This window comes from Rhinopithecus roxellana, chromosome 4, assembly GCF_007565055.1.
Source record: "Rhinopithecus roxellana isolate Shanxi Qingling chromosome 4, ASM756505v1, whole genome shotgun sequence".
Lineage (NCBI taxonomy): Eukaryota > Metazoa > Chordata > Mammalia > Primates > Cercopithecidae > Rhinopithecus > Rhinopithecus roxellana.
This window is the reverse complement of record NC_044552.1, coordinates 6,330,636-6,353,673: the sequence shown is the minus strand read 5'-3', so window position 1 is coordinate 6,353,673 and position 23,038 is coordinate 6,330,636. Positions and strand designations below refer to the sequence as shown.

Here is a 23,038-nt window from a genome sequence, read left to right as displayed (position 1 = left end):
TTTTTAGTTTTATGTACATTTCAGCAGCCACATGTGGCTAATGGCTACCATACTGCATAGCATAGACCCAGAGAGCATCTCTGGTATATAGCTGGCACTCAATAAATCTTTGTTCAAGGAAAAACGTAAATGGACAGTCGTTCACCATAATAAGTTCTGATCAAACAGGATTCTCATATTTATTGAGTCCTCATTTTAAACAAAGCCCTGTTTAGGTCAACAACCTTCTGAGATGGGTACTTCTGTTATCCCAATTATACAGATAAAGAAACTGGGGCTTCAAAGAGTTAAGTGAGGAGCCCACAGCCACATAGCACATAGCCAGCTAAGGATTGTGCCCACACACCCATTTCTGCATGTCTCCAGCTTTCTGTAGTCTGATGGGGCAGCCTCTTCAAACTACCTTTTCCATTGACCAAAAAAATCCTTAAGGAGCATTACTTTACTTTCACCAGAATGACATCAAATTAGTTAAGGAACTTTTCCTTTTGAAATAGAAAAAAATGAAGATAGACAATTGTTGTCACTTCTAGGGATCTTTTAAAAGTCTAGCCAGAGCAGTAACTTTGCAAGGCTCTGTTGTCTGACTTCTGGGTCCCAAGTCAAGAGTTACCTATTCATTCCACCAGTGTGACCTCTCCCTCAAATCATCTCCCAAGATGGCAGACTACTCTGAGAGAGCCTCACAATCATCATGTCCATGAGCTCTCACCTCTGAATGCTGAGAGGTGAGAAAGGGAGGAGAAAGGGAAGTGAGAAAGGGATTTGAAACACCAGTGATCCAAATCCAGAGTTTGTAGCCCCTCCCACCATGAAAGATGGGAGAAGCATGTCTACATGTCATACGCAAACGTCCTTCTCCAAGGAGATTATTGCATCCTTGCTCATCTAGTAAATTATAGCTGCAGCCAGCCCTGACCCTTGCACCATCAGGGCTCAGTTATATAACAAGAGAACATGCGCTCCCACCACCATCAAATGTAAGCACCAAACCAGCGGCTGGGCACCCTTCAAGGCATCCTCTCCTCAGCTGACTCTGTTTACCATAGCATGCCCCTGACTCCATCACACACAGAGCTGTCTTGACAGCATTACTAGCTAAATCAACTTTTGCAGTTCTTCCCATGCCATCTAAGGCGGCCATTTGGGCTCCTCTCAACAGGGTCCTTTTCAACACTCCAGCAAGCTGTCTGCCTTGACTGACCCCAGAGCTCTGTCATTTGTGGCTGTCACCACTTGAGATATAAAGGGAAAGATGCAACTGACACTTACTGCTGATGAAGAAAAGTATTTGTAGAATTTCAGACATTCTTAAACCATTCTAACTTTGCCCTAGGAGGTCAACTCAAGCCACACAGTTTATCTTGCAGAACCAGTGGTTCCTTGAGGAGGACTTTACATCACAGAGCCTCCCATGTCTTCTTTTTCAATTATTTAAATCCTACCCCCTCTTCTGGGCCCTGTTGAAGACCAACCCACTTTTTCCAAGAGGTCCTACAGGACCCTTCCAGCTCTCAGAACGCCCCTTTCCTCAGCTTTCAGGCAGCATCCACTCTCTGTAGTGCCACCTTCTCAGTAACCCACCAAAGAGGGGAGGGGCGCCCGGGACAAGTGGGGTCCCACTCACTGGCCCCACTCATTTTATCTCTGACGTCAAGTTCATGTTCCCCACTCAACAAAACAAATGTGCAGCAGTAAACTGGAAGCAATAATTCACCAGCTCTTAGAGGAAGCCCCTTCCAGGCCCCTTGTGCTGCAAGTGTCTCATTCAAACACACAACACTTTTTATGAGGGGGATCCTGTTAAAACATTTTCTGCAGGCAGGCGCGGTGGCTCACACCTGTAATCCCAGCACTTTGGGAGGCCGAGGTGGGTGGATCACTGAGGTCGGGAGTTCAAGACCAGCCTGAGCAACATGGAGAAATCCCGTCTCTACTAAAAATACAAAATTAGCTGGGTGTGGTGGTACATGCCTGTAATTCCAGCTACTCAGGAGGCTGAGGCAGGAGAATCGCTTGAACCTGGGAGGCAGAGGTTGCGGTGAGCCAAGATCGCGCCACTGCACTCCAGCCTGGGTGACAAGAGCAAAACTCCATCTTGGGAAAAAATAATGAAATTAAATTAAATTTAAATTTAAATGCCATTTTTTTCCCTTTGCCTTAGTGCCTTTTGTAGACTGGCACTGGGAAGCCTACCCAGGTGACTGACCCTTAATCCAATAATGATTTTTGAGGGATTACTCAACTGCCTCCAGCAAACTCTTCCCGGCACTGCAGTATAACCATTCACCCTGCACTTAGTCACGTATCTCATTGCATTGCTCTATGTTTGCCTATGCACTCTTCTTTCAAGGACAAAGACTATGTCTTACATTATAGGGCATTTCTCACCACAGCTAATATACTGCTACAGGGATTCAAAAGGCATTTACTAACTAAAAATAAATGAAAATTAAAAAAAAAAAACCACTCTCCAGACACTGGGCAGAATAGGTGGTTAGAAAACCCTACTGGAAGACAATCTTCAAGTTGGAAACACCCCTGGCAGAGGGTTCAGTGCATTCTCACAGCCCAGGGCAACGCCAGAGTCCCAGGCATGAGCACCCCTCACCTGGTACTCTTGCTCTTCTACTCCATGAACTATTTCAATGAATACTTGGCAAAACTAATTTTACTTGGGTTGGAGAATTAGTTCCGCTGTACTAGTTCCAAAATCAAAAATAAGAGGAAGGATATGAAAACCAAAAAAAAAAAAAAAAAAAAAAAAAAAAACTCTACCCCTTCCCCAAGTGAAGTCTGCTACCTCAACAAAATAAGAAAATCACAAAACCAACGCTTACAAATCAATAAATGACAAACAACCCTATTTAAAAATGGGTATTAGATTTGAACAGTCACTTTATCAAAGAAAAATGTGACTGTCTAATAAACACATGAAAAGCTGTTCAACATCATTAATTGTTATTAACAAAATGCAAACCAAAGTCTTAACAAGATACTTCTACATACCAACTATAATGGCTATGATAAAAAAGACTGACAAGGCTGGGCATGGTGGCTCACACTTGTAATCCCAGCAGTTTGGGAGGCCAAGGTGGGCAGATCACTTGGGGGTCAGGAGTTCGAGACCAGCCTGGCCGACATGGCGAAACCCCATCTCTACTAAAAATACAAAAAAAAAAAAAATCAGCTGGGTTTGGTGGCAGGCACCTGTAATCTCAGCTACTCGGGAGGCTGAGGCAGGAGAATTGCTTGAACCCTGGAGGTGAAAGCTGTAGTGAGCCAAGATCGCACAACTGCACTCCAGCCTGGGTGATGGTGGAAGACTCTGTCTCAAAAATAATAATAATAATAATAATAATAATAATAATACAAAAATTAGCTGGGCATGGTGGCACACACCTGTCATCCCAGCTACTTGGGAGGCTGAGGCAGGAGAATCACTTGAACCCAGGAGACAGAGGTTGCAGGGAGCCAAGATCATGCCCCTGTACTCCAACCTGGGCAATGGAGTGAAACTGTCTCAAAAAAAAAAGACTGACCATACCAAGTGTTGCTGATGATATCAGAAAATGAGAACTCTCCTACGTTGCTGATGGGAATGTAATACGGTGCCACTGCTCTGGAAAACAGTTGGGTAGTTTCTTAAAAAGTTAAATACATACACACTATACAACTGAGCAATTTCTATCCCAGGTATTTAACCAAGAGAAATGAAAACATGGCTCCACAAAAGACTTACATGCAAATGCTCACAGCAGCATTATTTACAATCACTAAACACTGGAAACAATACAAACATCCATCAGATGGTGAGTGGAGAAACAAAATGTGGTATATCCACACAATGGAATATCACCCAGCAATAAAGATAAATGAACTTCTGATCCGTGCAACAACATGGCTGAACATCAAAAACATTATGCTAAGTGAAAGAACTCACGCACAAATGACTCCATACTTCATAATTCCATTTAATTGAAAGTTCTAGGAAAGGGAAACTACAGAGACAGAAAGTAGACTAGTAGTTACCTGGAGCCAGAAGTGGGAATGAGGACTGATTACAAATTGGCATAATTACAAATTGGCATTTAGTGTGTTGAAAATGTTCTAAATATATAAATGTACTAAAAGTAATGGAATCACTTACAATGGGTGAATCTTACGAAATAAAAAGAATGGAGAATTTTATGGTATATATAGTTCAATAAAGCTATTTTTTAAAAAGTAGTGTTAAAACTACAAACCAACTTAATTGGAGCTTTAAAAATGTTGGAGAAATTTATAGTTTCAGTTTAAGGACATTAATCAAAGAAGCATCTTAATACTCCATGGGCTATTAAAATTAGAGACTGGAAAATTTCTTTAACTCATAATGTTTTAATGTAAAGTTATTTTCCTGCACTTTTTAATTCTCCACAGTAGGATATTAACAATTCTCAAGGAAGGTCTAAACCCCAAAGCATCCCAGACTCGCCCAAACCCTAGAAGTCAAAGACCTGTAGACGGGTATAGAATTGCTCAGGGTGAAGTGTCACTGTGGCTCTCAGTGGTGTGACAGCCTCTTTCCCAACATTCTCCTTAGCTCGTGTGAACCCAAAAGAACGAACACTGGCCTTCCAGGTCTCCTGCTTTGAGGACAAGTGCTCAGAGGCCTGCTGCTCTCCTAGGGCCCCACACCCACCAGCTGAACTAACCAGAGCAGTTTCTCCACTGACGCGTCTTCCAGGTGTCTCTTCTCTCAGCTTGCCTAGCCAGATGGCCTTGATCCAAGCAAAATCTGTATTAGTCGGGGGTTCTCCAGAGAAATAGAACCAATAGGGGGTGTGTGTGTGTGTGTGTGTGTGTGTGTGTGTGTGTGTGTGTGTGTGTGCATATATAGATAGAGAGATTTGTTTTAAGAAATTAGCTCACACAATTGTGGGGCTGGCAAGCCTAAAAGGTGCAGGACAGGCAGGCAGACAGGCAGGCAGACAGGCAGGCTGGAGACCCGGGGAAGAGTTGATGTTGCAGTTTCCAGTAAAAAGGCGGTCTGAAGGCAGAAATCCGTCTTCCTCAATCTCTTCCTGACTCCTGACTCCTTCAAGCCCTTAAGACAGTTCTTGAGCAGAAAGCGACTATGTCTCATGGCACTCTTGTGACCTGCTGCACATGCTATCCAAGAGGCTCTTGGTAAAGGTCTGCAAACCTACCAAGACCATAGAACTCCATGCAGTTGGTCATGTTTATCTACTTTCCCATCACACTCTTCAAAATATATATGTCTTAAATTTAATAATTTAATAATAATAACAATGTTGGTATTAATAGATCATCACATCTATTATTTCTTTTTTGCTATGGTTATCAAAGCAGTGAAATTCCAAGTGTATAATTCACAAAGCAGATAAAAAACCTACACGATCAGGCCAGGTGTGGTGGCTCACTCCTATAATCCCAACACTTTGGGAGGCCGAGGTGGGTGGATCACTTGAGGCCAGGAGTTTGAGACCAGCCTGGCCAACATGGTGACCCCATCTCTATCAAAAATACACAAATTAGCCAGGCCTGGTGGCACATGCCTGTAGTCCCAGCTACTTGGGAGACTGAGGCACAGGAATCGCTTGAACCTGGGAGGTGGAGGTTGTAGTGAGCTGAGATGGCACCACTGCACTCCAGCCTGGGCAACAGAGTGAGAATCTATCTAAAAAATAAACAGCAAAGAAAACAAAAACAAAAAAACAACAAAAAAAAACACCTACCTACACAATCAAGAAATGTCTCTATTTGGTTTTTTGTTTGTTGTTTTGTTTTGAGAAGGAGTTTTTTTTCATTCTTGTTGCCCAGGCTGGAGTGCAATGGTGCGATCTCGGCTCACTGCAGCCTCCACCTCCGGGTTCAAGTGATTCTCCTGTCTCAGCCCCCCAAGCAGCTAGGATTACAGGTGTGCGCCACCACCCCCAGCTCATTTTTGTATTTTTAGTAGAGATGGGGTTTCACCATGTTGGCCAGGCTGGTCTCGAACTCCTGACCTCAGATGATCCACTCACCTCAGCCTCCCAAAGTGCTGGGATTACAGGTGTGAACCACCAGGCCCAGCCAAAAAGTCTACATTTGTAGTAACTTCCACCGTCTATATTCTTAGAATCAGCACTTCTTTTTGGAGAGTGCAGCCCAGATCAGAATGACTGCTCCTAACAGTCCCTCCACCCCTCCAGCAGGGTGGCCTCAGCAGCATTTGGTGATGTGTGCCCCACACTGTGGGTAACCACAGGAAAGACTGAGCCGGGAGAAAGCATCTGGTACAAGCAGGGAGAGCTGGGTGCGGGGGCAGGGCTGCACCTTTCAGGTGGTTGAACCTGTCATGTTCATATTTGGGAGTGCGTGTGGACAATTCTTCACCCACCACATGAGCCTGTGAAGCAGAGCAGGCTGGTGTAGAGAGGGATGGATGAGGAAGCAGACACATAGCGAGAAGCAGAATAAAATTCAGAGGATTTCTGTTTTCCAGGTGTCTACGAAAGCCCCTGCTGCAGCCCTGTGCCTGCGTCATGTGGGACCCCCCTAAGCACCCTCACTCCAAGGGATAGTAAATCTTCACAGCAGCATGGTGAGCTCTTGGTAACCTCATCAGTACCTTTGAGTGATCACGTAGCTGTGAAGCAAGTATTGGATTCACAGCAAATATGACACCTGAAGCTTGGCTTAGGTACCGTCCCTTTACAAAAAAAAAGAAAAAATTTAAACACATTCTCTGAGTCTTGCAGGAAGGAATCATCTCTTCAAAAAATATTTTTAAAAAATCTTCAAAAGCACCATTTGGAAGAGGCTAAAGAACTACTCACTTAAAAATTTAATTTTTTTTAAAAAAGAACTCATTGCATTAGGGCAAAGTAAAAACTACTGTTTATTAAACTTGATGCAGATAGCTGAGGGCAGCCACAGGGTAGGTCTTTATATTTTCCCTCTCATTTTAGTTGTCACACCAACCCTATATGATAGTATTAGCTGTGTGTTATTGGTAAGAAAACTGAGGCTCAGGAAGGATGGGTATGACTCCCAAAGTCACACAGTAGTAACCTGTCAACTTTTCCTTTCATTGATGAGTGTTATGAAGCACAACATCTTATACAATGACACTCTTTACTGGGCTATGATTGCCCTGAATCAAATATATAATTAAGTGTCTGTATATTTCATTCTTGGTGAAACCCTTCAAACATGCTATTGACTTCCACTTTTTGTTGTTCTTCTTCTTCCCCAGTTTAAGGTATCAAAATGAAGATATCAAAATGGCTTCTTCATTTAGCTTCTTCTCACTCCAATGGAAACTTCTGCAGAATTGCACATTATCAAAGCCAGATACCATCAACAAAATAATCGTTCAACTGCACCTACTTTCAGTTAGATGAAATGAGATTGGTGAGGCTTGACTTCTCCTAACAATAAATAGAGTAATTTCTTTCATTTATGTAATGCCCAAGGGCTTCCTTGGCTCTACAACAAATTGATAGACCAAAAATCATTTCACTCAGTGCTCAGGGGCAGGAACCCAAAGAGAAATAGGCAATCACCTTTTTCACAGTATGGAGACAGGAATAGATCCAGAGGAGATCTCAAGCAAGAACTGGAAATGCAGGGTTTGCTAGGATGTCAGAATGGCTGCTGTCAAGTACATTGTGAGCATTATCTGCAGACTTATTTCTGCTGGTGTGGCAATGCTGGCTTGCAAAGTCCTCTCTCAACCCCATTTCCTCTTCGCTCCCTCACCTCTGTTCCTAGCAGCCCTCCTCAACATGAAGCAACTGCTGACACCATGAAGAAGGACAGAAAAGGGCCAATTGCTCCAGGTCCTCAGCTGATGATGCCAAACAAGTTGTGACAAGATCAGTGTGCAGCAAGATCAAAGCTCAAGGAAAACCTATGGCCTTATTCACCATCCCAAAGGAGCCTTGCACTCCCATGGAGAAGTTTCACCAAGAGAGTCTGCACTGCTGTCTCCAAATACAGGGATGGTGAAAACAGATGTCATCACATTCCACACAAGGCAACAGGCATTTCAGCACAGTTCCCCTGACAGGTTAATTACTCACAGCAGGGGATGTCTTCTGTTCCCAAGGGCAGAGAGCTATCTCATCTCTAGTGTCTGACTGTTCCAGCATCCACACTGCCTGAGGGCTGGATAGAAATTCTGAATCTCAGGTCCCACCCAGGAATCTGTTTTTTATTTTATTTTGAGACAGGGTCTCACTCTGTCACCCAGACTGGAGTGTAGTGGTATGATCTCGGCTCACCGCAGCCTTGACCTCCAGGCCTCAGGTGATCCTCCCACTTCAGTCTCCCAAGTAGCTGGGACTACAGGGCATGCACCATCATGCCTGGCTAGAGACAGGATCTCACTATGTTGCCCAGGCTGATCTCGAGAGCTCAAGCAATCCTCCTGCTGTGGTCTCCCAAAGTGCTGTGATTATAGGCGTAAGCCACTGTGCCTGACCTGGAATCTGGTTTTTGATAAGATCCCCAGGTGATGTAACCACATCTGAAAGTTTGAGAGGCATTCAGCTACTGCATACAGGAGGATAAGAATACTATGTGTTAATTGACACATTCTGTTTAGAACCTTTTGCCTTCCGCCAGGCATACATGTATTCAATGAAAATCCATTCATTTGTCATTCAATAAATATTTATAGTATGTCTTCTAGGTGACTAAGTGTCTGGCACTGTCTAAGGGAGATAAGGGTACCCTGATGAACCAAGCAGACAAGGGTCCTACCTTCCAATAACGTACATTCTAGCCGGGGAAACAAATAGCAAGCAAGAAAACAATCAAGCAAATGAAAGAGATCATCACACACCATGAAGAGTGTTACCAGGAAGAGAAAGAGGATGACAGAGGCAGGACTGAGGTTGGGGGAGAACCTTTTAATTGGGAGGGGAGGATACAGAAAGGCCTCTTGCCCAAAGTAACATGTAAGCTGAGACCTGAAAGTGAAAATGAGCTAGCCATTCCAAAAAGTGAGGCAAGAATCTTCTGGGCAAAGGGATGAGCTGGTGCAAGGCCAAGAGTCAGGAAAGAGATTGGCATCTGAGGAACAGAAAAGAGGCCAGGTGGCCAGAATATAGAGAGTCCAGGAATATGTGAAGCCATCCAAGAAGTGGAAGAGATGGACAAGGCAGGGCCATTTCAGGCCAAGAAAGTCATGGCAAGGAGCTTGGATGTTATTTCAGGTGCTATGGGAGCCACTGAAAGTGGAGAGTGACACCTTACACACACACACACGTGTGTGCACATGTGCTCACTTTTCCCATTGTACAGAGTAGACTGCATAAGAAACAAGACTGGACCCAGGCAGGCTGGTTTGGGCCTGTGCTGGCCTGGAGCCCTGTGCTGTTGGGGACACAAAGGTGAGTGAGGCTTCTTTGCCCTGTCTGTATCCTGACCATCAGGACGCTTGCTGGGAGAGGCAACAAGGAAACTGACAAAAAATACACTGTCACTTTAGGTGCCAGTTAATGAGGCAATATCTTTGTTAAATGTAATCAGTATGTACTCTCTGACCAGCAGTTTACACATCTATCCCACAAACAGGCTGGCATGTGTGCACAATGACATATGCTCAAGATTATTCATTACATGGTTGTATAAGCAAAAATTGGAAACAACCTAAATGTTGAGTAACAGGGAACTGCTTAAATAAATTTTTGATGTATCCATACAATGAAATACTAGGTAGCCAAAAAGAGGAACAATAATACTTTCACATTCAGAGTTTCATATATTTGTGTATATGTAAAATATATGTATATATTATACATTATATAGACATATATATATGGCCTTGAATGGGAGACATAAACAACTGGTAATAACAATTGCCTCCAGTCAGAAGACAGGGACTGGGGGACATAAGGTCTTCCATGTGTACTTTTATAGCATTTGAAATTTGTACCGCATGAATATATAGCCAATTCAAAATAACTAAATAAAATTTAAATGTTAAATGAATGCCTTAAAATAGGTGCTAGGCAAGATGGCGGCACACAGTGTAGAGACGACAGAAGGGTATGTAGGGTGGGGGGTTTGAGGGAGAGGAAGCGGTAACACTTGGGCTGAGTACTGAAGGGCAAACATGGAAGAAGACCTCAAGGGACAAGGGCGTTCCTGACAGAGACCCGGATATGTGCGCCAACAGGGCCCCTTCAAGGAAACCCCAGCAATGTGGGGGCTCGCTGAAGCCCTTGGGTTCGGGAACAGCCACCAGGACATGAGGCTGGGCATGTCATGTCAATCAGCTGGGGCTTTTCCTGAAACAGGAAACAATGATACAACCAGGTCTCTAGCACTCCAGCATACCTGGCAGCAGTGTGGATAGTGGCTAGAGGCAGGGTTGGGTGGGGTGAACTGGAACCTGATTCAGAAACTACATAAGGACCTGACCTCTATGGGGAACAGACACAGAGAGTTTCAGATGGCATCAACCAGGTTTGGGAATTGATTCCAGGACTGGGATGAAAAAGGAACAAAGGACAACTCCAACAGTCTCACCTGGGCTGCCATGATCTATGGCTGAGGAACAGGTACAGCTGATGGAAGAGGAAGAAATGACTCGGGGGGAGGTAGAGTGCTGGGTTCAAATCTCTAGCCAGGAGCAATGTGACTCAGGTCTCTGAATCTCAGTTGCTTCATTTGTGAAATGGAGTTAATATCTATCTTAGAGGATTATTTTAGTCATGAAATGAAATGCTTTATACGCAGCACTTATCATGCTGCCTGGCACACAGTATGTACTTAATAAGAGGCAGCCTTGGACAGTGTAGAAAGTACACTTGGTAGAAATGTCTCTATAACAGAGGAATGCCTCATTCACTAAGGTAGGGATTTCGAGGAAATTTTTTAAAATTAAAGGAGGATGATCAAGTGGGCTTCATCCTGGGGATGCAAGGCTGGTTCAACATACACAAATCAATAAACGTAATCCAGCATATAAACAGAACCAAAGACAAAAACCACATGATTATCTCAATAGATGCAGAAAAGGCCTTTGACGAAAATCAACAGCCCGTCATGCTAAAAACTCTCAATAAATTCGGTATTGATGGAATGTATCTCAAAATAATAAGAGCTATTTATGACAAACCCACAGCCAATATCATACTGAATGGGCAAAAACTGGAAAAATTCCCTTGGAAAAGTGGCACAAGATAGGGATGCCCTCTCTCACCACTCCTATTCAACATAGTGTTGGAAGTTCTGGCTAGGGCAATCTGGCAAGAGAAAGAAATAAAGGGGATTCAGTTAGGAAAAGAAGAAGTCAAATTATCCCTATTTGCAGATGACATGATTGTATATTTAGAAAACCCCATCGTCTCAGCCCAAAATCTCCTTAAGCTGATAAGCAACTTCAGCAAAGTCTCAGGATATAAAATTAACGTGCAAAAATTCTTATACAGCAGTAACAAACAAACAGAGAGCGAAATCATGAATGAACTTCCATTCACAATTGCTTCAAAGAGAATAAAATACCTAGGAATCCAACTTACAAGGGATGTAAAGGACCTCTTCAAGGAGAACTACAAACCACTGCTCAGTGAAATAAAAGAGGACACAAACAAATGGAAGAACATACCATGCTCATGGATAGGAAGAATCAATATTGTGAAAATGGCCATACTGCCCACAGTAATTTATAGATTCAATGCCATCCCCATTAAGCTACCAATGACTTTCTTCACAGAATTGGAAAAAACTGCTTTAAAGTTCATATGGAACCAAAAAAGAGCCCACATTGCCAAGACAATCCTAAGTCAAAAGAACAAAGCTGGAGGCATCACGCTACCTGACTTCAAACTATACTACAAGGCTACAGTAACCAAAACAGCATGGTACTGGTACCAAAACAGAGATATAGAACCAATGGAACAGTACAGAGCCCTCAGAAATAACACCACACATCTACAGCCATCTGATCTTTGACAAACCTGAGAAAAACAAGAAATGGGGAAAGGATTCCCTATTTAATAAATGGTGCTGGGAAAATTGGCTAGCCATAAATAGAAAGCTGAAACTGGATCCTTTCCCTACTCCTTATACGAAAATTAATTCAAGATGGATTAGAGACTTAAATGTTAGACCTATTACCACAAAAACCCTAGAAGAAAACCTAGGTAATACCATTCAGGACATAGGCATGGGCAAGGACTTCATGTCTAAAACACCAAAAGCAATGGCAACAAAAGCCAAAATTGACAAATGGGATCTAATTAAACTAAAGAGCTTCTGCACAGCAAAAGAAACTACCATCAGAGTGAACAGGCAACCTATAGAATGGGAGAAAATTTTTGCAATCTACTCATCTGACAAAGGGCTAATATCCAGAACCTACAAAGAACTCAAGCAAATTTACAAGAAAAAAACAAACAACCCCATCAAAAAGTGGGCAAAGGATATGAACAGACATTTCTCAAAAGAAGACATTCATACAGTCAACAGACACATGAAAAAATGCTCATCATCACTGGCCATCAGAGAAATGCAAATCAAAACAACAATGAGATACCATCTCATACCAGTTAGAATAGCAATCATTAAAAAGTCAGGAAACAACAGGTGCTGGAGAGGATATGGAGAAATAGGAATACTTTTACACTGTTGGTGGGATTGTAAATTAGTTCAACCATTGTGGAAAACAGTGTGGCGATTCCTCAGGGACCTAGAACGAGAAATACCATATGACCCAGCCATCCCATTACTGGGTATATACCCAAAGGATTATAAATCATGCTGCTATAAAGACACATGCACACGTATGTTTATTGCGGCACTATTCACAATAGCAAAGACTTGGAATCAACCCAAATGTCCATCTGTGACAGACTGGATTAAGAAAATGTGGCACATATACACCATGGAATACTATGCAGCTATAAAAAAGGATGAGTTTGTGTCCTTTGTAGGGACATGGATGCAGCTGGAAACCATCATTCTCAGCAAACTATCGCAAGAACAGAAAACCAAACACCGCATATTCTCACTCATAGGTGGGAATTGAACAATGAGATCACTTGGACTCGGGAAGGGGAACATCACACACTGGGCCTATTATGGGGAGGGGGGAGGGATGGCATTGGGAGTTATACCTGATGTAAATGACGAGTTGATGGGTGCTGATGAGTTGATGGGTGCAGCACACCAACGTGGCACAAGTATACATATGTTATAAACCTGCACGTTGTGCACATGTACCCTAGAACTTAAAGTATAATAATAATAAAAAAAAAAATTAAAGGAGGACGTGTGTGATTCAATTGATCTGAAGTTTCTTTTCACTGTGGTCCCTAGACCAGCCCCTTACTTTGACAGGCCTGTGACCAGTTATCAGTGTGGATCAAGGGCCACAGACCTGTCACCATCACTGAGCAAGCAATTCAAAGTCCAGGACTTTGCTAAAAGGACAATTTACCAGGACAAGTCAGAGTGGCCAGTTTCAATTCCAGGCAAACACTCGTATCTATACACTCCCAACAGCCAGACCAGCCTGATAACGGTTTGGGGTTTTTCACTTCCTGTGTTGTATGTGTTGAACCTTCAATAGTGACTGTAAAGCAAACCAAGACGACCACCCCACTGTGCACTCGCAGGGGCAGCCTGCAAAAGAAGGAGTTAAAAAAAGAAAGAAGAAAGAAGCTCCAAACCTACCCTAAAAACATGAACAAAACCCTATTCTGTCATCACCATTATTAAACTAGGTCTATTATGCCTCTTATCGTTGGCTTTGAAGAGATAACAGACATGTCTTGTTAATTAAAGAAAAGTCACAGGGATATTTGAAAAATAAGAACAGAAGAAGTATCTAGAAATGTCTAATTTGTGTCACATCTCTTGAAACCAGAGCCCCCAGATACTTTCATGGCCAACTTCCCAGAGACAGCCAGAAAACAAGGTCATCCTTGTTCCCCAAATCGCCACCCTCCTGCTCTAGGTTTGCTCTGTGGGTCTGTACCCAGGACAGGAGCCACCATCTCTATGGTGGAGAAATGAAGTTACAACATGATCTTTCAGATATGACCAGTCCTAAGCTCTCCAGTATACCCAGGGCTTATGAGGGACCAGTTTTGTACAAACTGCACTAATAGAATTATACCACAAGATGGTTATAAAATATTTAATATGCAAAGAGCCAATGTAAACAAGGGAGTTATCCACCCAATACACATGTTCCATCAAACAGAAAATAAATATTGGCCAGACTCAATGGCATTCAGTTCAAGGCCAAAGAAACAGGCCACAAAGGGCAGACACTTAATAAAATTAACTGACAATTAAAACTGACAATGTGAGCAGCCTCCTTAGGAATTCTATCAGATGTCGCATCTGAGTCAATAGCCAAATGGCCTGATAAAAATGGCTTTCTATGGAGAAAGAGTTTCTACATTCTGTTCAGAGCTCTTCGAAGGCAGAATTAAAACACACATATATTTCACCCACCCTGAATCCACACCTATTTTTAAAAAATAAAAGAGTCTTTCCAAGACTACATAACTTCCGGTTGGTTTCTGGATGGTCTCTGTTCCCTGGCAGTTCCTCCCTTCTAATCTGTTCTACTATTCGCTTCATCTGGTTATAAGCTTTGTTCTTGTTATAAGCTTTGCGTTTTCCTCACCAATAGAAACTTCAGCTTTCAAAGGTGAGCTGCTAATTTTCTTGGAATTGTAAGATCAAGCAAGTTTCCTGGGATTGTTTTAGGTTATATATAAGAACTGATGATGAACAAAACATGCCCTTCTCTTTCCCCTGAGCATGGTCTGAGAGGTTGCTACTCTGTGCTCAGAGATTGTTCAGACTGCCTGGGAGTTGAGGGGAGCAGGGACCAGATGGTGAGGCACCCTGAACTCATCTCCGGCCCCCGCGGGTCAACACTGTGCCTTCAGAAACTATTCCTGAAGTCGATTAGGGAGGGCCTTTTCTGATGCAAAGCGTCCATGCCTCTGGAGCTACTGCGCCCATCCCCGTAAAAATTTAAAATCGATTACTCCAAACTGGGGCAGAAGACATTTTCCGGAAGGCTGCAGTCAAAAGTTAAAACCCCTGGTTTTATCAAATCAGTCTTTACTAACCTATGACGCCTCTGAAAACATTCTAAATCATCACCCCCATCCAGCCACTCCCATCATCCTTGCCTCCAGCGCAGACGAAATAATTCCAGCCGATGGTCACACCTCCAATCTCACGCTAAACTAACTCACAGCAGAAAGAAACAAACGACCCCAACAGGGCGCCACAGCTGCTGAAGGGCAGGTCCTCTGTCGCACCCAAGAAAACCCGAGACACGTGTGCGGCCCTTTATTCAGGCGTTTCTGGGCGCGCACTCGCGTCTCCCAGGCGCGCGCGCGCGCACACACACACACACACACACACACACACGTACACTACACACACAGCTGAGGACTAACTTTCCTCTTCTTGAGGAGCACCCCATCCCCTGATATCGGCATCTGATCTTCCTAGTTCGGATCCCCGGAACACACTCCTCCTCCAGCCTGCAAGCCGCACACGTGGGGAAGCGCGTCCAAGTGGTGCCAGGAGGCAGGAGGGAAGTGCAAAGGTGGGGAAGGCCCGGGACGAGGAAGGAGGGAGCTCTGAGTCGGATCTGGGATCTCAGATCCCTGGGGCAGCGTAGATGCAGGGTAAGCTTCTGGGACGCGGAGAGGGAAAGGCAGCGGGGAAGGAACCCAGAGAAGTTTAAAGGGCGGGGGTGGGACGGAGGATGCAGGGTAGGGGTCGCTCACCTAGGGTTTTGACAGCGATCTGTCTGGTGAGAGGCGGCGGCAGGTTAATGCACACCAAGTCCACGTCCTGATGCAGCAGCACCTCATCAATGCGGCTAGTGTAGAAGGGGACACTCATCTCCTTGGCCAGCTCCTCCGCTTCTTCCTGCGTGCGGCCCCACAGCGCCTTCACCGCGAAGCCCTCGTCTTTCAGCAAAGGGATGATGACACGGGCCGTGAGGCTGGTGCCGAACACGCCCACCCCGGGAAGCATGGCTGCTCAGAGCCGCCTGGTTCTGCTTCTACTCGGATCTCCAGTCCAACACGCGCACACACCCACCTCCAGCTAGTCCTGCACCCGGCTCCTGCAGCCAATCTAGCCGCTGTGCGCCAGCCGCCGTGCACCGGGCAAGGCGCCCGGGTGCCCAGCGCGCACTGAGCTGCAGGCGGAGCAAGCTCGGGGCGCCTCAGTACGGTGACTGCGGCAGTGTCCGCCACGCGGGGCTTGCGTCCTTCCCGGAGTCGGCGACAGGGACCCCCCCAGGGCGCCGGAGGCTTCGAAGCCCCCTGGAGCCCCGGCTCAGGCGGCGCTCCCGCGGCAGCGCCAGTCCGCTGCGTGCGCCCCGCCAAGGCCGCTCCATGGCCGGCTCATCCCCGCGGCCGCGCCGCCGCAGCCCGGGACCGTCTCTCTCCCGCGTCGTTTGCGCAGCCGGCGAATCGCACACACAAACGTCTACACCCTGCCCCAGAGTCTGGGCACGGACCCACTCCGCTGGGGAGTCTCCTTTATCCCTAGCCCTCCGCTCGGAATGAAATAATCCCGCGACCGCCAGGAGGCCGGCTAAGGATGCGGCCCGGAGCGCGCCGGACGGGGATCTCAAGCTGCAGCGCTGCAGCGGCGGCCACGACCCGGCGCCAGCCTCCTCATTTTGCTGCCATGTTCGCTCGCCTCGCGGCTCGGGCGGCCTCGGCCCCAGGCCGGCTCAGGCTCCGGGATCCCGCGGGGACGAGGGCGGAGTTGGCGAGTTTGGCTGTCAGCGGCCGGTGTTCCTGCACCGCCCTCGCCGCAGCGCCGCGCGCCATTGGCCGCCGCGCGCCGCCCCCGCCCCCGCCGCCGCCAGCTCCGGGTGCGCGCTGCGCCCGAGCCCTGGGAGCCCAGCCCGGCTCCTCCCCGTCCCCGCCTCGCTCGCCTCCTGCCCCTCCGCTTCTTCCCTTTCTTTGCCCTCACCATCTTCTTCTCCTCCCTGCTTCACTCCAAACCCCGCCCCAAGCAAGCAAATAAATCTATCTAGGCAGGGCGCGCCCCAATAGGTTAGTCGCCTGTCCTTTGGAAGAGAGCAGTGGGCGCCTTGGCCTGGGGAAAGTGAGGGGACCCGGCGAGGTGCGAACAGTGCGAACAACCTCGGTCCCCGGAGCGTTTCCTGCGTGCTGAGCATCATACTGAAGCCTTTCCAGGCATTGTCCCTTTTAGTCCTCGCAGCAACCTAAGGTTATTGGAAACCCATTTTACCAGCGATGTTAATGAGTCCCAGTGAAGGCTAAGGGACTTGCGCAAGGTGACATATGTAAGCAACAGGCCTGCGATTGGAATCCAGGCCCCAGAGTCTGGGCATGGAACCGCAGACTTCTCCGGTCTCCTTCCAAGCTAGCCTGCTCCAATCGCGCGCCCCCGCTCCGGCCGCGCACGCACGGTTCAGCCGCCTTCTTCCCAGACAGTCCAGTCTTGGCGGGCTCTCAACTGCCTTCCACCTTCCCTGCCCCTAGGCCCGTGCCCGCCCCCGCGTAGACGCTGTGGTCTGGACTGCCGCAGCGGGGTAGGGGTCTCCGAGGCCGCTGCGGCGCGTGCGTCTCGTGTCTAGGTTTCGAGACCGATATGTCGCCCTGGCCAGATGCCACGCCCGCCTCTTGCTTCGGCTCCTGTTGCCGTCGCCACTTCCAGCAGCCTTTACTTCTCCCAGCTTGCCCCCACCTCCACCCCCCTGCACCCTTCTCAGGCCCTGGAGGGGGAACTGAGGGGGACTGGCCAAGGCTGGCCCCGCACCTCTGGAGCCGTGGGGACTCTGTGTCTGTCTGATTTTCCACCATATCCTTGGCACCTGGCACACTGCCTGCCTGTATGTAGTAGGCCCTCAATAAACATTTGCTAAATAAATGAATGCATATTTATCGAATGCCCGCTTCGCACCCATTTGGTGCTGGGAGCGGACTCTAAAAATTGAAAGGCACGTCTTCTAGCTGAAGGTCTTTGGAGAGGTCATGGGTCGGGTCATGTTCATCTCCTGTCTTCAGCACTGGGCTCAATGTAGCACATGGTCTGCCGCAACACGAGTGGAAAACGTGATACTTGCAAGCGTTTAAAACAACTTGTAACAACTGGCAGTGAGGCGGGGCGCGCGTGGAGAGAGCAGCATATCAAAAAAGCTGCGTGTGGCAATGCGGAGTGGAGGCTGACCTAGGGCATTAGAAGAAAGGCACAAAGGACACAGTGCTGGGTGGCTGACAGCAGCTGGGGAGGACTGAGAGACAAAGAGGGGTGTTGCCCTCAACACCAACAGGCTTCTTTAGAGCAGGGGTTTTGTAAGAACCAAGGCAGGAACGCCTATCTGGGCATAGGAGCAGGTAGTGGTGTCGGACCCAAGGGACTGGATACATCACAGCCTTGTCACATGTCAGAGATGGCCAGGCTCTCAGGGAGCCCAGGATGTGCAGTAGTGGTCAGAGCACAGCCAGAGCCACTGGCGTTGACTTCTGGCTCTGCCATTTATTAGCTGTAGGACCTTGAGCAAATCACTTCTCTGCGGCATAGTTTCATCTGTAAAATGGGTGGGTAATAATGGTACATACCACAAGGGGTTTTAGAGGATTCGATTCATTAACATTTACAAAGTCCTGAGAATAAGGCATGGTGCATAGTAAGTTCTATATAAATGTTAAATAAATAAATATAAAGAATGGGTCTGCTACCGATGTCATTTCTTGATGAGAGAGACCCTTGTACAGTGCAGCAATATCTAGCTAATAAGATGGAGTTTTGTTTGTGTTCTTTTAAAGGGAACTCTACCCCTAGCTTGAATGTGAATAAAATGGACCTTCTAAGCCTGCTGTGGTGGCTCACACCTATAATCCCACTGACTGGGAAAGCCTAACCAGGGGTATCGCTTAAGCTAGAAGTTCTAGACCAGCCTGGGCAACATAACAAGACCCCATTTCCTAAAAATTAAAAAATTAGTTGGGCATGGTGGTGTGTTATGTGTCCATTGTCCCAGCTACTTGGGAGACTGAGGTGGGATTGAGCCCAGGAGTTTAAGGCTGCAGTGGGCCTAGCCTTGATCATGCCACTGCACTCCAGCCTCGGCGACAGAGGGAGACATTGTCTCTAAAAAAGAAAGAAAAAAAAGAGAGAACTTCCATCTATATAACATCAAAGAAAATGATCACATTTTATTCTCATTAAAATTTGTAAATAAACATTATTATCTCCATTTCATAGAAGGCAAAACTACGTCCTGCTAGCAAGTCCAACTTAAAGGTTTAAAACAGAACACTTCATTTCCAACCTTACTCTCAAGCCATTCCTCCCTCAACAAATAAAATCATCGGTTTACCAGTTGGTCAAAAGCCTTGGAATCATCTGGTCTTCATATCCTTTATAGTCAACCATCAGCAAATCCTGTCTGCTCCACTTGCAGAATGCATCCAGAGTCTGCTCACCTCTCCCTGCCATGGCTGGGGAGTCCAAGTCACCATCATGACTATCAGGACCACTGTCCTTACTGGTCTCCCTGCTTCCAGTGATGCCCCTCATAGTCCATAGATCCCATAAAAGATAAGTTGAATCATCTCCCATCATGCTTGGCACCTGCCAGTGAATTCCCATCTCACTTTGAATCAACTCCAAAGGCCTCAGCATGCCTGAAAGACTATCTGGCCTAACCCACAGCGCCTTGCATCTCATAGCCTATTGCATAGCGCCCCATACCCTGCATTCCAGCACCCTGGCCTCTTTGCTATGCCCTTTACAGGCTGTTTGTTCTTGCCCCAGGGCCTTTGCACTTACTGTTTCATCTGCCTGACACCTCATTCCCCATCAACACACACACACACATACACACACAAATCCACAGGGCTCTCTGCTCACTTTGCTCAAGCCTCTGCTCAGACTGCCTGGCCTGACCATCTCCTCTAAAATGACACCTCTGTCATATTTCATCCCTTTGTCCAGCTTTATTTTTCTTTATACCTCCTGTCTCTGCCTCACATTATATTATATGCCTGCCTATCTGTTTATCATTCATTTGCCTTGATAGGTTCCAAACTCACTGAGATAAGAAGTTTGGGTGTCTCATTCGCTTCTGAGTCCCAAACACCTAAAATTGTGCCTGGCACCTGCTAGATATTCAGTACCCATTTGTTGAATAAATGCTTCCACATTCTTCTAACAATCGTGTGCTGTTATGAGTTGATATTTATAAAGTCAGTCATCAGAACCATGCCAAGTGCCATGTGCAAGAATGGCGCATGCAATGGAGATGCACAGTGGAGAAGGACAGAGTCCCTGTGGATTCCCTGTGGAGTCCCTGTGGAGATGCACAGTGGAGAAGGACAGAGAGCCTGGTAGCCCGTTGGTTGATGACATGAATTGGCAGTGGCAATACAGTGTAACACACCTGGTCTGCATGGGTTGATTTGAGAACAGAGGAGGGTTCTGAAATCTGAATGGGAAGATTGTGAAGACATGTACTGAGAAGTGGGTTGGGCCCAGGTTTTGAAAGATTTACTGGAGTTAGCCAGAAGAAAGAGAGGAGAATAGTCTAGACAGAGGAAAGCTATGAACAGGCTAACTCAAGGTGGAAAGGTGTATGTGGAGGCCAGAACATGGTGGGGAGAATGAATAATTAGATTGGTGTTTTAGAGCCATTATTCAACCTCCAGTACGGAGGGTGTCTTGTGAGGGGCCACTAGACCCAGCCCTGCAGGGAGCCCACTACAGTGACCCCAAAGTGAGGGGAAGAGGACTAAGAAAGGTGACAGCTATGGGAATGAAGATACCTGCACAGAGATATCATGAGATAACAAGGAGATGAAGTCTCCTGGGCCTGGCAGCTAATTGGACATGGGAGGAGAGTAAAACAATGTTGGCGTGACTTCTCAGCTTGAGGCTAGTGGAGAAGCTGGGTGTGCGCTTGTGTCCTCACTAGTTAGACGGGTCTTGCTTCATCCGTCCTGGGCATGCGAGGATTACTCTGAGCATGCATCTATTCTAAGGTTCTGAGGACACAGACCTTTGCACACACAGTGCCTGTGCACATGGTCCCCACAGACAGTCTTGTTCTTCAAGTTCTTCATGTGAAACCCTCTTAAACCGTGGATCCTGAATCCCAACCTGTAACACAACCTGAGGTTTTGACATTTTAAAACAGTTCTGAAAATCAGCCTAAAATTGTCTTTCCCCTCCATCCATGATTTAGCTGCCAGCCTCTACTATTTGCATTTATGTGAACATTTTAGGCCCCTTTGAATGTCATGAAAAATAAATGTCCAGCCTGGGCAACTTAAAAACATCCTGTCTTTATAAAAATTTTTTTGAAGTTAGCTAGGAATGGTGTGTGTGCTGGTAGTCCCAGCTACTTGAGAGTTTCACTCATGAAACTGACTTGAGAGCCTGAGGGAGGAGGATTGCATAATCCCAGGAGTTGAAAGTTGCAGGAGCTATGATTGACTGCACTCCAGCTTGGGAGACAGAGCAATACCTTGTCTCAAATAATAATAAAAATAATAATAATAATAATAAAATGAAATAAAATAAATGAAATAATTTTATTCCTATCTCTAAGATGATGATAAAATGGAATTTCTTCTCATATTAATTTAGTTTAATGACAATTTATAGTATTTTTCACTGTAAGAGTCATTTGTACATATTACAGACATTTTAGAAAATAAGATGAAGTCAGCCTTAATCATTCTATCCTTACATAGCCACTGTAAATAGTTTGGTTTACTTGTTTCCACAATATTGGAAATATGTTACTATTTCAATGAAATAGAAAAGTTTTGCTCTTTAGTTAGATTTGTTTATTGTTCTTTATGACACAAAGTAGAAAGAGGCTTTCTTTTTAGTTGACTGTCCATAAATGCCCAGTGTTCAAATAAATCTTAATATCTGTGGAGTGAAATACTTTTGCTCTTTGTGGAATTATAAGAGCTTTGCCAGGCTGAGAAACTTGAATAGTTATGACTGCTGAAGATCTTTAAGCAGGTCTATAAACAGGTCTAATATTCATAGCACTGAGATATGTTCCAGAACTAGTTTTCATTAGGAGAGTTTTAAAAGCACCCATTCATCATTATACATTCAACTCTTTGTTCTTTTTGTTGTTAATAATAGGTGCCACTTACTAAGTGTTCATTATACATGATGCACTAAGCTAAGCACTTTTCTTTTTTCTGAGAGATGGGATCTCATTATGTTGCCCAGGCTGGTCTTGAACTCCTGGGCTCAAGTGATCCTCCCGCTGCAGCCTCGCAAAGTGCTGGGATTACAAGTGTGAGCCAACACACCAGGCCCAATTTGCATTTAAGCTAAGCACTTTGCATATATTTACATTTAGCTCTTTCAGGAAGATACAATTTCCCCATTATTACAAAAGAAACTGATAGATTTTTTTTTTCAAGTTCAGTAATTTTCCTGAGATCATAAAGGCAAGCATTTGGACTAAATCACCTGACTTCAAAATCAGAGTATGTGACCACTGAGCATGCTGCCCTTGAACTTAGATTGTGGTACAATAGGGTACCATAGCCCCTATTTTTCCCTGCAAGCACTTGGTCCCTGTAGGGAAGGGAAGCACACTTAATTCCCCTTCTGACATAGGTCAACAGGCTCCCTAAGCAGGGGGTTACTAGAGCTGCCGTCCAGGCCAGGAAAAGCAACACTGTGCTTGTGGTGCTGCTCCTCGGGGACAGAGGCATGGGACAGTATCGGCCACCATAATCTCTGCTTTGGACTACCACAGTAGCCTTCTATCAGGACTCACTGTCACTCTCTTGCCTTCTGCAATTCATAGGTAATCAGAGAGTTTTCAAAAGCATCACTCATGACATTGACTTGTTTAGAGACCTCCCCTGCTCGCTGCGCTGCACTGACAATGCCATCTAAACCCCTCAGCATAACCCAGGTGGCTCTGTCGTCTGCACTTCTAGTGCCACCCACTCTTGGCCTGATGCCCCTTCTGCCTCAGTCACACTCCCCTCCCCTTGGTTCCTCAGTCTTGCCTGGATCTTTCCTGTCT

The 23,038-nt window shown here is 45.8% G+C and overlaps 1 protein-coding gene across 2 annotated transcripts in view; it reads right to left on the bottom strand.

Moving 5' to 3' along the window:
• GFOD1 (glucose-fructose oxidoreductase domain containing 1) overlaps positions 1-16,693 on the bottom strand; it is a 125,807-nt gene extending 109,114 nt beyond the window's left edge. The window contains exon 1 of one of the 2 annotated variants that reach the window (XM_010357131.2): positions 15,768-16,693. In XM_010357131.2, the coding sequence (XP_010355433.1) occupies positions 15,768-16,020 (253 nt within the window). In that variant the 5' untranslated portion in view covers positions 16,021-16,693. The remainder of the gene's footprint in view (positions 1-15,767) is intronic. The other variant, XM_030929304.1, reaches the window with a different exon arrangement.
• Between the last annotated feature and the right edge of the window lie 6,345 nt (positions 16,694-23,038).